This window comes from Panthera tigris, chromosome C1 (genome assembly GCF_018350195.1).
Source record: "Panthera tigris isolate Pti1 chromosome C1, P.tigris_Pti1_mat1.1, whole genome shotgun sequence".
NCBI lineage: Eukaryota > Metazoa > Chordata > Mammalia > Carnivora > Felidae > Panthera > Panthera tigris.
Window position 1 is genome coordinate 78,527,639 of NC_056667.1, and position 16,710 is coordinate 78,544,348.

The 16,710-nt window shown below is 35.8% G+C and overlaps 1 protein-coding gene across 8 annotated transcripts in view; it reads left to right on the forward strand.

Annotated features, from left to right (window-relative positions):
- The window catches only part of CCDC18 (coiled-coil domain containing 18), a 108,240-nt gene extending 91,825 nt beyond the window's left edge, over positions 1 to 16,415 (forward strand). For all 8 annotated transcript variants that reach the window (XM_042997906.1, XM_007073414.3, XM_042997909.1 and 5 more), the window contains 2 exons: positions 6,042 to 6,509; positions 16,280 to 16,415. In XM_042997906.1, coding sequence (XP_042853840.1) covers positions 6,042 to 6,509; positions 16,280 to 16,294 — 483 coding nt within the window. In that variant the 3' untranslated portion in view covers positions 16,295 to 16,415. The remainder of the gene's footprint in view (positions 1 to 6,041; positions 6,510 to 16,279) is intronic.
- Positions 16,416 to 16,710: the final 295 nt, after the last annotated feature.

Consider the following 16,710-nt stretch of genomic DNA (forward strand, 5'->3'; position numbering starts at 1 on the left):
GAATGTTCCTTGTATGTTTGAGAAGAATGTGTATAGGCCTTGTATGGAATGTTCTACAAATGTCTGTTAAGTCCATTTGGTGTTATGTGTAGTTCAAGTCGTTTTTCCTTATTGATTTTTCTGCCTTGATCTATCTATCCATTGATGACAATGGGATATTTAAGTCTTCTACTATTATTATATTTCTGTCTTTTTCTCCCTTCAGGTCTGTCAATATTAGCTTTATATATTTAGGTGCTTCTATGTTTTTTAGGACCATAAATATTTATGTAATATATTCTTTCAGATTGACCCTTTTATCATTACATAATGACATTCTTTGTCTCTTGTTACAGTTTTGGCTTAAATATTGTTTTTTCTGATGTGAGTAGAGCTACTCTAGGATTTTGATATCCATTTACATGGAATATATATATTTTTATATTTTTTATTTTTAATGTTTTTTTAATTTTATTTTAAATTCCAGTATAGTTAACATACAGTGTCATATTAGTTTCAGGTATACAATGTAGTGATTCAACACTTCCATTCATTACCCTGTGCTCATTACAAGTGATGAGCATATTTAATCACCATCACCTATTTTACCTATCTACCCACCCACCTCCCCTCTGGTAACCATCAGTTTGTTCTCTGTAGTTAAGAGTCTTTCTGGGTTTATCTCTGTCCCTTCTGTTTTTTTTCCTTCGCTCATTTTATTTGTTAGTTTCTTTTTTTAAAAAACGTTTACTTATTTTGAGAGAGAAAGAGCTTGCACATGCATGAGTGGGGGGCGGGTGCAAAGAGAGAGGGAGAGAGAGAATCCCAAGCAGGCTCTGCACTGTCAGCAGATGGGGACTTGATCTTACAAAGCATGAGATCATGACCGGAGTCAAAATCAAGAGTCGGACACTTAACTAACTGAGCCACCCAGGCACCCCTTGTTTATTTGTTTCTTAAATTCCACATGAGTGTAATCATATGGTATTTATCTTTGTCTAACTGACTTATTTCACTTAGCATTATACTCTTTAGCTCCATTTATGTCACTGCAAATGGCAAGATCTCATTCTTATTTATGGCTGAATAGTATTCCATTGTAAATATATACCACATCTTTTTTTTTTTTCAACGTTTTTTTTTTATTTTTTTTTTTATTTTTTTATTTTTGGGACAGAGAGAGACAGAGCATGAACGGGGGAGGGGCAGAGAGAGGGAGACACAGAATCGGAAACAGGCTCCAGGCTCCGAGCCATCAGCCCAGAGCCTGACGCGGGGCTCGAACTCACGGACCGCGAGATCGTGACCTGGCTGAAGTCAGACGCTTAGCCGACTGCGCCACCCAGGCGCCCCTATATACCACATCTTTATCCATTAATCTGTCAATGGACCTTTGGGCTGCTTCCTTATTTTGGCTATTTTAAATAATGCTCCAATAAACAGAGGGGTTCATATATCCCTTTGAATTAATGTTTTTGTATTCTTGGATAAATACCCAGTAGTGCAGTTGCTGGATCATAGTGTAGTTCTATTTTTGGCTTTTTGAGGAACCTCCATATTGTTTCCACAGTGGCTGCACTGGTTTGCATTCCTAAAAACAATGCAGGAGGGTTCCTTTTTCTCCACATCCTTGCCAACACTTGTTTACTGTGCTGTTGATTTTAGCCACTCTCATAATTGTGAGCTGATACTGCATTGTGGTTTTGATTTGCATTTCCCTGATGGTTATTTATGTTGAGCATCTTTCAGTGTGTCTGTTAGCCATCTCTATGTCCTCTTTGGAGAAATGTCTGTTAATGTCTTCCACCCATTTTTAAATTGGATTATTTGTTTTTTTGGTGTTGTATAAGTTCTTTATATATTTTGGATACTAACCCTTTGTCAGATATATCATTTGTAAGTATCTTCTCCCATTTCATAGGTTGCCCTTTAGTTTTGTTGATTGTTTCCTTAACTGTGCAGAAGCTTATTATTTTGATGAGGTTCCAATAGTTTATTTTTGCTTTTGTTTCCCTTGCCTCAGGAGACATATCTAGAAAAATAGTGCCACAACTGATGTCATAAGATTACTGCCTGTGCTCTCCTCTAGAATTTTTATGGTTTCACATTTAGGTCTTTAATCCATTTTAAGTTTATATTTGTGTATGGTATTATAAAGCAGTCCAATTTCATTCTTCTGCATGTAGCTGTCCAGTTATCCCAGCACTGTGTGTTGAAGAGACTGTCTTTTTCCCATTGCATATTCTTGCCTCTTTCATCTGAAGATTAATTGACCATATAATTGTGGGTATATTTCTGCCTGCCTTCCTGCTTTCCTTCCTTCCAGAGACAGTGTGAGCAGGGGAGGAGTAGAGAGATTGAGAGTGAGAATCCCTAAAGCAGGCTCCATGCCCAGCGTGGAGCCCGAAGCTGGGCTCAAGCCCACGAACCACGAGATCATGACCTGAGCTGAAACCAAGAATCAGATACTTAACCAACTGAGCTACCCAGGCACCTTGGATATATTTCTGGGCTCTCTGTTCTGTTCACTTGATCTATGGGTTTGGTTTGTGTGTGTGTGTGTGTGTGTGTGTGTGTGTGTGTGTGTGTGTGTGCGCGCGCGCGCGCGCGCACCAGTACCATACTTGTTTTGAATACTACAGCTTTGTAGTATGTCTTGAAATCTGAGATTATGAGACTTCCAGTTTTATTGTTCTTTTTCCATATTTCTTTGGCTCTTCAAGGTCTTTACTGATTCCATACAAATTTTAGGATTATTTGTTGTAGTTCAGTGAAAAATGCTGTTGATATTTTCATAGGATTGCATAAAATCTGTAGATATCTTTGGATTGTGTGGACATTTTAGCAGTTATTCTTTTAATCCATGAGTATGGAATATATTTCCATTTCTTTGTGTCATTTTCATTTTCTTTCATCAGTATTTATAGTTTTCAGAGTCCAGGTCTTTTACCTCCTTGGATAAGTTTATTCCTAGGCATTTCATTATTTTTCGTACAATTCTAAGTGGAACTGTTCTCTTAATTTCTCTTTCTGCTACTTTATTAGTAGTGTAGCAATGCAGTGGATTCCTGAATATTGACTTTTGTATTCTATGACCTTACTGAATTCATTTAGCAATTTTAGTAGGTTTTTCATGGTCTTTAACGTTTTCTATATATAGTATCTTGTTATGTGCAAATAGTTAAAGTTACTTCTTTCTTACTAATTTGGATGACTTTTATTCCTCATCTCATTACTATGACTATGACTTCCAATACTGTGTTGAATAAAGGTGTTGAGAGTGGACATCTTGTCTTGTTCCTGGTCTTAGGGGACACGTTGGCAGTTTTTCACCATGGAGTATGATGTTAGCTTTGAGTTTTTGATGTATCGCCCTTATTATGTTGAGCTATGTTCCCTCTAAACCTACTTTGTTAAGAGTTTCTGTCATGAATGGATGTGTACTTTGTCAAATGCTTTTTCCTTGTCTCTTGAAATGATCATATGGTTCTTATCCTTTCTAGAGTTGATATGTATCACATTGATTTGTGAATAACAAACCACCCTTGCATCCCTGGAATAAATCCAACTTTATTGTGGTGAATGCTTTTTTTTAATGTATTGTTAGATTCAGTTTGTATTTAATATTTTGTTGAGGATTTTTGCATCTTAAGTTCATCATTGATATGGACCTATATTTCTCTTTTGTTGTAGTGTCTTTGTCTGGTTTTGGTATCAGGGTAGTGCTGGCTTCATAGAATGAATTTGGAAGTTTTCCTTCCTTTTGTATTTTTTGGAATAGTTTGAGAAGAAGAGGTGTTAACTCTTCTTTAAATGTTTGGTGGAATTCACCTGTGAAGCCATCTTGTCCTGGACTTTTGGAGTTATTGGATTACTGGTAATCAGTCTGCTCAAATATTCTATTTCTTATAGATTGAGTTTTGGGAGGTTATGTGTTTCTAGGAAGTTCTCCATTTCTTCTAGGTTGTCCAGTTTGTTGGCATATGATTTTTCATAATATTCTCTTATAATCCTTTGTATTTCTATGGTGTCAGCTGTTCTTTCTTCTCTTTCATTTCTGATGTTGTTTATTTGAATCCTCTCTCTCCCTCTCAATTTTTTTTTTATTGGTCTGTTGAAAGGTTTATCAATTTTGTTGATCTTTTCAAAGAACCAGCTCCTGTTTCATTGATCACTTCCAATTTTTTTTGTTTCTATTTATTTCTGTTTTAATCTTTATTATTTTCTTCCTTCTGTTGGCTTTGGGTTTTGTTCTTTTTTTTTCTAGCTCCTTTAGATGTAAGCAGATTGTTTATTTGAGATTTTTCTTGCTTCTTGAGGTAAGCCCTTATTGCTATAACTTCATTTTGAGAACTGCTTTTGCTGTATCCCAAAGATTTTGGACCACTGTGTTTTCGTTTTCATTTTTCCCCATTTTTTTAGAATTTCTTCTGGATTTCTTGGTTCCCCCATTCATTGCTTAATAGCATGTTATTTAACCTCCATGTATTTGTGTTCTTTCCAGATTTTCTTATGGTTTGATTTCTAGTTTCATAGCATTGTGTTCAGAAAAGATCCATGGTATGACTTCAGTCATTTTCAATCTTTTGAGACTTGTTTTGTGGCCTAATGTGATCTATTCTGGAGAATGCTCCCTGTGCACCTAAAAGAATGCATCCTGGAGCACCTGGGTGGCTCAGTCAGTTAAGTGTCTATGTCGGCTCAGGTCATAATCTCATGGTTCATGGGTTCGAGCCCCACATTAAGCTCTGTAGTGACAGCTCAGAGCCTGGAGCCTGCTTTAGATTCTGTGTCTCCTCTCTGCCCCTCCCCACTCATGCTCTGTCTCTCTCTCTCAAAAATAAATAAACATTAAAAAATTAAAAAAAAATTGTGTATCCTATTTTAGAATGGGATGTTCTGAATATATCTTAGATCCACCTGGTCCACTGTATCATTCAAAACTAGCTTCCTTGTTGATTTTCTGTTTGAATGATCTATCCATTGATGTAAGTGGGTATTAAAGTCCTCTACTGGGGTTCCTGGGTGGCTCAGTTGGTTGAGTGTCTGACTTCGGCTCAGGTCATGATCTCACCATTTGTGGGTTCGAGCCCCATTTTGGGCTCTGTGCTGCCAGCTCAGAGCCTGAATCCTGCTTTGGATTCTGTCTCCCTCTCTCCCCGCCCCCTCCCCCACTCGCACTGTTTCTCTCTCTCTTTCAAAAATAAATAAAATATTAAAAAAAAAAATTTAAGTCTTTTACTATTACTATATTACTATCAGTTACTACCTTTATGCTTGTTAGTAACTATTTTATGGATTTGGGTGCTATCACATTGGGTACATAAATACTTACAGTTGTTATATCTTCTTGTTGGATTGTTTCCTTTATGATTATGTAGTGTCCTTTGTTTGTCTCTTGTTATGGTCATTGTTTTACAGTCTGTTTTATCCCATAGAAGTATTGCTCCCCTGGCTTTCTTTTCATTTACATTTGCATTATAAATGCTTTTCCCTCCCTTCACTTTCAACCTTTATGTGTTGTTTGGTCTGAAATGAGTATCTTTTAGGCAGCTTATACAGATAGGTCTTGCTTTTTTATCCATTCTGTGTCAGTCTTCACTCTGGCTTTTGATTGGAGCATTTATTCCATTTACATTCAAAGTAATTATTGATAAGTATGTACTTAGCACCATTTTGTTATTGTAGTTCTTTTCTGTCCCTCTCTTCTCACAGTTTGCTGCTTTCTTTAGTGATACAATTGGATTCCTTTTCCTTTATATTTTCCCTGTTACTGTGTGTCTGTTCCCTATACTGTTACTATAACATTTGTATAAGGAAAATCTAGTTTTCATGGAGTTTCTTAGTGTAGTTTTAACATATTTCAAGTGAGCATAGGTAATTTTCCCAAAATGAAGGGTTTAAACAGAGTTTGGAAAACTCTCATGGTTTGTTATGAAAGGAATTTGTGTTCTGGGCAGAAGGTTGACTTAAAAAATCATAGATTCTTAGAGATCATTTAAGTAATTTATTCATTTAACAAAAATGTATTGAACACCTACTGTGTACGTATTTTTCTACAGGAATCAGAATTAACCAGATTACAAGCCAAAATTTCTGGACGTGAAAGGGCAGAAGACATCAAGTTTCTACCAGCCCTGCTTACATCTGCAACAGAAATTATGCCTGCCATTCAAGATCCAAAATTTGCTAAACATTCTCATGCAGCTTTTTTCAAGTGTAGAAAACTACGTCGCTCAATTAGTGCCAGTGACCTTAGTGTCAAAACTGGTAGTAATGAAGATCTTTCTGAAGAATTACTACAAGACTTAAAAAAAATGCAATTAGAACAGTCGTCAACATTAGAAGAAAGCCAGAAGGATCTGACTTATACCCAGCCAGACTCATTTAAACCTCTCACATATGACATAGAAGATGATAGTTCTGAAAGTAATGACTTCAGTACTCTTAGTGGAATGCTAAGATATATAAACAAAGAAGTGAGACTATTAAAAAAGTCTTCTATGCAAACAGGTGCTGGTATACCTCAGGTATGTATGTCTTTCATTAGAAGTTATAATAATTTGTCTCCAATGAATATCATTTTATTGTTTGTAAAAAAAAATCCATGTATTTAAATGAAGCATGCCATTAAGTGATACGTAAATACTGAAAGTTCAAAAAATTCCATTGTAAGTAGGGTTGAAAATTTAGCATTGAAAATTAATTTTGATTAAAATAGCCTATACATATGATTAAATATAATCTTTATATTTCATTAAAGTACTAAGTCTGTTTCATATTAGGAAAGTATTTTGAACTCTAGAATAAACTTGACCCTTGAACAGTGCAGGGGTTAGGGGCACTGACACCCCAGTGCAGCTAAAAATTCATATATAACTTTTGACTCCCCCCAAACTTAACTGGTAATAGCTGGTTTACTGGAAGCCTTACTCATAACCTAAACAGTTTAACACATATTTTGTATGTTATATGTATACAATAAAGCTAGAGAAAATGTTAAGAAAATCATAAGGGAAAATACATTTATAGTACTGTATTGTATTTACTGATAATGTAAGTTATATCATGTTTTACAAGATGAATTATCTGTCAGTACCCACATCAATATTGTCTTATACAAAACACTGTTGGTGTTATATATGTATAACTAACACTAAATATAAAAAATGAAAAGATAATATGAAAAAAATTCATCTTTATTTATAGGTTAATAATTCATACATTGATAAGGAAGCAGAAGCAATATGAATGCTTTATGGTAGCCTAGCCTCCACACTAATGAATCATTATAAAATTTCATTCTAGCCATATTCATTATATACTGTTGGAAACAGTGTTGTATTTTTTTTAAAAACTACTTACCTGTGATGATGGGCTGCTCTGCACCTTCTTCATTTACTAGAGAGAGGGACACACCCTATGGGAATGTTATTTGAAAGCAAAGTTATAAAACAGAAAACTAACACATTATTAAGTTTATATTAAATACTACTTACCTTATACCTATGTAAGGATAGTTTGCCTACTTCCATATACATCTTGCACATGATGTTCTACATGGTCAGTACTTAGATGATGGTGATGATGACACAGAAACATCTCTCACAGTTCTTGTCATACATTATTATTTAACATGAAAATACACATACACAACAGTTCGATTTATTAACTATGCAGCCATTATTATTATTGCTGTCTGAAGGATGGCAGAGGCAGAGGGGTGGAGGAGGTGGAAGGGGAGGCAGGAGAGGCAGGCACATTTCGTGTAACTTCATGAAAATACATCAGCATTTCTGGGTGATTTTTTTTTTTTTTTTTTTTTTGCTTTTGCATTTCTTTCAAAATATTTTAGACAATACCAATTGTTCTTCAACCATTTGCTTTAATTTCAGTGTCCATACCCTAGAAGGTCTAGGTCATAAAACTAAATGTCTTTGGAGGCATTTTTGTCTGTATTAAAAACCCATTCAGGCAGATACCCTTTCTCCTCAGTGATTTTCGTAATGGTGTCTGGGAACTGTCTGCTGTTTCTTGGTCAGCAGAAGCTGCTTCTCTGTTAGCTCAACATTTTTTTTTTTAAACAATGTACTCTTTAATAGTTGATGTTACAGGTTTACCATAGAGTTTAAATTAGGATTTTCTTGAATTGCAAATTTAAAAAAATTTTTTAATATAATTTGTCAAGTTGGTTTCCATACAACACCCAGTGCTCATCCCAACAAGTGCCCTCCTCAATGCCCATCACCCACTTTCCCTTCTCCCCCAACCCCCCATCAACCCTCAGTTTGTTCTCAGTATCCAAGAATCTCTTATGGTTTGCCTGCCTCCCTCCCTTTCTGTAACTTTTTCTTCCCCCCCTTCCCCTCTGCCATGGTCTTCTGTTGTTTCCCAAGATCCACATATGAGTGAAAACATATGGTATCTTTCTCTGCCTGACTTATTTCACTTAGCATAATACCTTCCAGTTCCATCCACATTGCTGCAAATGGCCAGATTTCATTCTTTCTCATTTCCAAGCAGTAGTCCATTGTATATATAAAACACATCTTCTTTATCCATTCGTCAGTTGATGGACATTTGGGCTCTTTCCATAATTTGGCTATTGTTGAAAGCACTGCTATAAACATTGGGGTACAAGTGCCCCTATGCATCAGCACTCCTGTATCCCTTGGGCAAATTCCTAGCAGTCCTATTACTGGGTCATAGGGTAGTTCTATTTTTAATTTTTGGGGGAACCTCCACAGTTTTCCAGAGCTGCTGCACCAGTTGGCATTCCCACCAACAGTGCAAGAGGGTTCCCTTTTCTCCACATCCTCTCCAGCATCTATAGTCTCCTGAGTTGTTCATTTTAGCCACTCTGACCAGCATGAGGTGGTATCTCAGTGTGGTTTTGATTTGTATTTCCCTGATGAGGAGTGACATTGAGCATCTTTTCATGCGTCTTTGGGCCATCTAGATGTCTTCTTTAGAAAAGTGTCTATTCGTGTCTTCTGCCCATTTCTTCACTGGATTATTTGGGTTTTTTTGGGTGTGGAGTTTGGTGAGTTCTTTATAGGTTTTGGATACTAGGCCTTTATCCGATACGTCATTTGCAAATATCTTTTCCCATTCCATCGGTTGCCTTTTAGTTTTGTTGATTGTTTCCTTTGCAGCGCAGATGCTTTTTATCTTGGTGAGGTTTCAATAGTTCATTTTTGCTTTTAATTCTCTTGCCTTTGGAGATGTGTCAAGTAAGAAATTGCTGTGGCTGTACCTCAACATTTTTTCAGCAAAACCTATTTCTGAAATTAACAAACCATCCTTTGCTGACATTAAATTCTCCAGCTTTAGATCCTTATCTTTCCTTTGTCCTATGTTGTCATATAATGACTTTGCTTTTTCTCAAATCATAGTAGAGTCTATAGGCATGTCTTTCTTAGAGCAATCTTACACTCAAATAAAAGTTGCATTTTCAAAAACACAAGATAAAAAGTACAAGGTTTTCATACCTGCTAGCGTAACTGCAGCTATGGTTTCACAAATTTCCTTTTCTTTTTTCACAATGGTCCTTACACTGGATTCATTTATCTTGAAATGGCAGGCAGCCACAGCTGCAGACTTCAGTCTCCAGTGCATACCAAGCAGTTCAATTTTATCTTGTAATGTCATGACTTTTCTCTGCTTCTTGGGAGCTCTTCCAACATCACTAGCTGCACCTCATATGGGTTCCGTGATGTTATTCAAAGTGTATGGTATTGCACTAAACACCATGAAAAATATGTGAGAACTGCAAGAGGTCACTTTTTTATTGTGATACACAATTCAGTGGAGAGATGAACTGCTCACATGGAGATGATAAACGTCACACAGTGTTTTAAGCAATACAACACTTGAACTCACCACAATAGCCACAGGTGGTGGCTACGAAATTATTACAGTACTACATTTAATTTTATACAGTTATTTAATACCACATCTTTACATTTGTTTACATTTCAACGGCAGATGGCACCATATACAATCTGTGTGTGCATACGTTTTGATAAACCTTAACTTTTTATAATAGATTTGTGTGTATGTTATGGTAGTAAATGAAAAATAGACTAGTGTCTTCATATGTTTTATGCATTTATGACATACCTTTCTCTTAATTTTTTGATATTTCTAGGCTGTGAGGCTCTTCCATAAGTTTTTTTCAAATTGTTGCATGTCTCCAAAAAATTTTTCAATATATTTATTGAAAAAAATTAGCCATATGAGTGGACCTATGCATTTCAAACCTGTGTTATTCAAAGGTCAGCCCATGTTATTCAAGGGTCAGCAATACTAGAAAATGTTTTTGGAGTTCCAAAATTAGTTGTGTTTCTAGACTTCTGGAAACATTCTAGTAAAAATTATTAAGGGGACCTTTGTTTTAGTCATAGACTTCCACAGTGGCAGAGTATCTTATTTACATAATTTATCTACTTCCATTATTCTGTGTATATCATACTGAATAGGTAATTATATCCCTACTACACAGACCCTGCAGACACTCAAAATTTTTATAAGCATTTGATCTATAACTTGCATATAGAAATAAAGAATCTCTTCCAGAGAAATCCAGCTTTTTTCAAATGCCCATTGGCTTCACTTTCAAAATAGAATTGGTGGCCTAAAAATTTTTTTAAGCATTTTTAGAATGGATCTAAGACAAAAACTATTAGAGCTTCTTTTCATTTCTCTACTTTGAAAGGAGCTTAATTTACTACTTATAAGCAGAAAGTGATATAAATAATATTCTTATTGGTAAAATAAAATTTTCACATGAAACCTCAAGTATATAGCAAGTCAGATGGTATAGTAAACAAGGCAATTGTGTATAATGCCTGATGAAATTAGTTTTCGTCTAGCCTTTTAAAACTACATTTGTGTTTACTTTATATCCTTTATTCAGCCATTTGATTATTTATTGAGCATCTATTATATACCAGGCACTGGAATTATAGAAATAAGCAAAACTGGCCAAGACCTTGTCCAAACAGAGTTTACATTTTTGTGGGGAAACTTTCAGTAAACAAGTAAATAGATACATGCTCTAATGCTAGGTGGAAATAAGAGCATACAATGTGATGGGAGTACTGTTTTAGATAAGGTGGTCAGGGAAGGCCTCTCAAGAAGGTGACATTTGGGGGCGCCTGGGTGGCTCAGTTGATTAAGCATCCACCTCTTAATTTCGGCTCAGGTCATGATCTCACAGTTCGTGAATTTGAGCCCCACTACGGCTTCTGTGTTGATGGCGTGGAGCCTACCTGGGATTCTCTCCCTCTCCTCTGTCCCTTCCCCGCTTGCGTGCTCACTCGCTCTCTCAAAATAAATAAGCTTTTTTTTTTTTTTTAAAGTGACATTTAATCAGAGTCCTATAATAAGTAGGAAGTAAGAAATCCCAATATCTGGAGGAAGGGCAGTGGAGGAAAGGGAACAGCAGGTACTAAAGTCCTGAGGTGGTAGCGTGTCTGGCATGTACAAAAACCAGCTAGGAGGGATATTGCTGGTTTGGTGTAAACAAAAGGGAAAGTAGTAGGAGATAGATGATGTTAGTTAGGGGTTGGGTTGTAAGGTGGGGGGTGAGGGTGCTCTAATAGTCTTGTAGCTCCTGCAAGAACTTTGGATTTTATTTGAAGTGTGATGGGAAACCATTGGAGGGTTCTGCATAGGGAAATGGCAGTTATTTGATTTATGTTTTTAAAGGGTCACTCTGGCTGTTTTATGAAGAATGGATGATAAAGGAACAAGAGCAGAGACTATCTAGGCGGATAGTCTTGTATCTGTAGGTGGATCTTGTATAGGTGGATCTTGTAATAATCCAGGCAAGAGACAATTTGGGGTAGGCAGGAGGATAGATGTGGAAGTGTTGCGAATGGTTCCATATCTGGATATATTCTGAAGGTAGAGCCAACAGGATTTAATGTAGGTTTTGAGTGAAATAAGAGTCCAGAAGACTGCAAAGATTTTGGCCAGAGTAAGTGAGCTTTCACTGAGTTGGCGAATACTAGTTGATGAGCAGATTTGGAAACCTCTTAGATCAAAAGTTTGACTTTAGATATATTAAATTTGAGGTTTCTATTAGATGTCGAACTGAAGGTGACAAATGAATGATTGGGCTAATGAGACTAAAGTTAAATTTTTAGCTCAGCATGTAGATGGTTGTTAAAGCCATAATGCTTGTTAAGTCAAGGGAATGAGTGGGAGTAGAAAAAAGAAGCCCCGAAATTAAACCTAATTTAGTAAAGCTAAGTTACTTTTAGCATTCAAGAAGTTGAGTATCCAATAAAGCTGAGATTTAAACAGTGAGACAGGAGAAAAAATAAGGAAAACATAACATCACATGTTTCAGAAAAGAGACTGATATCAAACATTGCTAAATAAAGTGAGGAATAATAGTTGATATATTTGGTAAAATGCAGGCTGTTGATGACATTTATGAGAACAGCTTCATGGTAATAGTGGGGATAAAGCCCGATTAGAGTGTGATCAGCGGAGAATAGGAGAAGAAATGCAAACACCAAAAACAGGCAACTCTTTTGATGTAAAGAAATGAGGGAAATAGTCAAGAAAGAGTTTTTTGTTTTGTTTGCTTTTAGAATATGAGATAAACAGCATTTGACTGGTGGGAATGATCTGGTAAACAGGGAAGCTGATAATTCAAGACACAGAGTGGAAGGAGTAAAATTCTTAAGGTAGGCTGAAGGAGATAGACTCCAGCAGAGAAGAATTGGCCTTGGATAAGAGTTCATCCACTGTAGTGGGAAAGAAAAAGCAAAATATATGCGTACAGAAACACATGGAAAGATTTGGTGAGAAGGGAGCAATTTCTTTATTGATTGATTGCCTGTATTTTCTTAGTGAAGGTTTTCTTAGTGAGGTTATGAGTTATGGCAGGGTAAGGTATTGGAGGTTTAAGAACAGGAAAGGTATATGAAATAGTTATCTTGGAGAATGGGAAAATATAAATGGACTAGGGAAGTCTAGCAGGATTACCAGGCAGATGGTTTTGTTGGTGGAAATGGCCCTGCAAGTAAGTATATCTGGCATCTTTTGTCCTTATTACATGCCAGCAAGACGATGTCCCTTTCTTCCCATCATAGTGACAACCAAAAAGAACTGTCATGAGTTTTCATAATGTTCCCTAGTGGGAAACACTGCTTCCTTTTTTAAGAACTCTGCTCCACTCCAGTGGCCCTTCGAGTCCTAGATGTGCAACAGTCTATTTCTGGTCAAATAGACCTTGATTTATTTAGAATAAACTTGATTAGTACAGTGACAAATTGTAATCATAGTAATACACAAGCATTAGTACTATATGCAGGTACTATTTGCTTTACATAAATTGGCTCATTTAATCTTTATTGATTGGTACTATTATTACCCAAATAGTACCAAACACTTCTTCTATTGTAGGGGGTACTATTATTTTTTTAATTTTTTAAAAAAATTTATTTATTTTTGAGAGAGAGAGTGGGGGAACGGGCAGAGAGGGAGAGAGAAAATCGCAAGCAGGCTCCGCACTGTCAGTGTGGAGCCCAATGCTGGACATGGGGCTCAAACTCCAGAACTGTGAGATCATCAGCTGAGCCAAAATCAAGAATCTGACTCTTAATCAGTTGAGCCACCCAATTGGTGGCTAGGTGCTAGGGGGTACTATTATTATCCCCATTATATAGATGAGGCTTTGTTCTTAACCACTGTTGATATACTAATTTCATAGTTGTGTTTCTATTGTCTTCAGTACTGTTTAATTACATAGTTTGGTCTTGCAACTGCTTAGTAAATTAGAGATTAAGAGGTTAGGACTTAAAAGTTACTACACAACTGATTGATAGAATATCTTAGTCTATAGGTCATTGGAATAAATAGATGCCTTTGAATAATTCATTTTGCCTATTCTGTTTTAATGGAAGCTCAGAGCCAAATTAAAACATGCAAAATACTAATAAAATAAAATAGGCAAAATACTATAGCCAGTTTTTTAAGAAAATCCAGCCAAAGTTAAATTCTGTTCACATTATAGCTTTGTTCATTGCTAGTGATGCTCTACTGAGTTTTAAATGCATTAACCATAGTCGGTAGCCTTAACATAATCTCACCTGGGCCTCATAGCTCATGAGACTCAATTGCATTACCTGTGTTGGTTTAATTTTGTCTTGAAAAGAAGGGGCTGGTTCTTTGGGTTGCTCAGAACTCTATTCTGTACTTCTGTGGGACCCATGCTGGGACAAATGCTTGACAAATGCTCATCTGTGGGTTTTACTCAGTTCTTAGATGGCCATCACTTGTCGTTATACCTTAAACTTAAGGGAAAGATACCTGAAGACATCTTCCCAATACTTTCTCTGTAGGGACTCCTTTTTTTTTTTTCTTTTAATGGAAGGTGAGAAAATTCAGAGCAAGGACTGCTACTATTGAAAGAAACTTTGACTTACCATGGTTTTATTGTCTAACTTCATGATCATTTACATGTACATTGCATTAATAAGTGTAAAATTTGTAAAACTTGACATATTTTAAATTGGGTTGTAGAACCTTGATCTACAGGCTATTTCTTGTCCTTAGCTCACCTCACCCACACTAAAGTAGAACACTGCATTTGTCTCTGGTATAAAAGCAGAAATTTTAACCTTTTTTTAAGCCAACGAAACTGTTAAACAGAATGTTATAAAGAAACCCAAATATGTCAATCAGATACAAAGCTAATTTATCTGATTAAAAGTGGATTGTGGCTGACCTTTGCCCAGTTACTTGCTCACCCTCTTACATGTCTGCTTATGCAAAGAGTTCAGAGCAGGCCTGGATTAATCTTTAAGGAACATAAGCCTGAGATTAGGGCACCAAGGGAAAGGGAGTACCACAGTGTTTTGCCCTAGCTATCATGCCCTTAACTCTTTCACTGCCACACTTGAGTGTAGTAGATTGTTTTGTAATTGTCTTTATCTGCCATGTTGCAGTTTAATGTGTGTGCACTGTTAAACTATCTTTTTCTTTGGTATAGTGAGTGCCTTAGGTTTAAATTTGGTTTGAAGGTGTCATCAAGAAATTACATTTGTTTCTGACTTATGGTGTGAGTTTCGCTTTTGTAGAGAGTAACACCAGCTGGCATTTAAGTCATGCTCTGATTTGTGTGAAGAATCCTTAAGCTCTTTATTCTAAGCAATAAAAAGGTGAGAGGGGGCATCATTGTTGAGTTGTGTTGAGGGCATCAGTTGGCCTTAATCCAGCTGTGCTCCAGAGAGTGCAGTTTTAAAGTCCATTGATACAGCAGAAAAAAACTAGAAATGACTATGTGAGAAGTACTTAATAAGTGTTAGTTATCTCTTTTACTTATGTTATAGCCCAAATACTGATTTTCCTAACAGTTAACTATGTTGGCAGTTCATTCACCATAAAGCCTCTAGCACAGCAGTTTTCTGGTGACAAAACCTTCATAAGTCACACAAAAAATTACACATACACAAAATTTTGAACATATTATCAAGGAGTTCACAGATACCAAGTTAAAAACTCCTGTTTTAGATCTGAACAGTGGAATACTGTGCTGTGAATACTGATTAATTAGGTAATTCACAGCTTATTATGAAGTTGTAAGAAGTATTGTTTATAATCATCTTATTTCCAAAAAGGAAAAGTCATTTGCAAATATGGTCCATATGCCATGCAATAAGATGAAAAACAAAAATTGAGAAAGTCAGCTATCGGGAAAACAGGGATGGATAAAAGCAAGGTGAAGCAAGATTACAGGCAATACCAGAGACGTAATAACATTTTCAAATCCCTGGCCTAAGTAAAGACCAAGGTGTGACAAGAGTATTTGACTTGTATTTTTAGAATCTTCTGGGCCTTTTCCCAGTATTTTTCTACTTCTGTATGTTGTGCTCTTTTTTGATGCAAATATTTCTCTTGTCATTTTCCTTTTTTGCTTTTTTTTCTCTTCCCTCTTTTTCACTGACTTTTTTCATGCAGCCCTTCCTCTATCTTCCTTACTGTGCCCTCAAACCATAATGTGACACCAGTGTCTAAATATTTTATTTTTATTGTGTCCTCTGTTTTTGTTTTTTAAATCAATTTAAACTTTGCACTCCCTCCCAATGCCCCCCCAACCAGAATTATTTGCTTTTTACATTTCATGTGGTCCATTTTTTACTTTTTCTGATTCATGTTTAATTGAGTAAGCATTTCCCACTCTTGCTTTAAATTATGTTCCTGATTATTATAGTGGACATTAATACTAAATTAATATAAGAATATTTCAAAAACTAATCTTTTTTTTTTTTTAATATTCCAGGGAGAAAAGTTGTAATTAAAAGAAGATGTTGATATGATGAAAAATGAGATTTTTGGTACTGTATTTATTACATGTAGCTCATACTTCATAGAAGCTGTTATTTTATTGCTTTTGAATAAATTTATATTTCAGTATATTTAAAGAAAGTTCTTCGAAAGCTTTTTCTTTTTGCGGAAGTTAATTCATTACTCATTTTTGGTTTAAACTTGCTACTTTCCTTGTCTTTGTTTTTTATGTAAAAATCACTGCTAAAATGCCTAATAAGGACATTAAGTCATTTATATTTTCAATTTAGATTACCATATTATTTGCTTATTGTTCTAGTAATACTTTATTTTTGTTTTATTTATTTATTTGTTTATTTAATAGGCTCCACATCCAGGGTGGAGCCCAGTGTGGGGCTTGAACTAATGACCCTGAGATCAAGACCT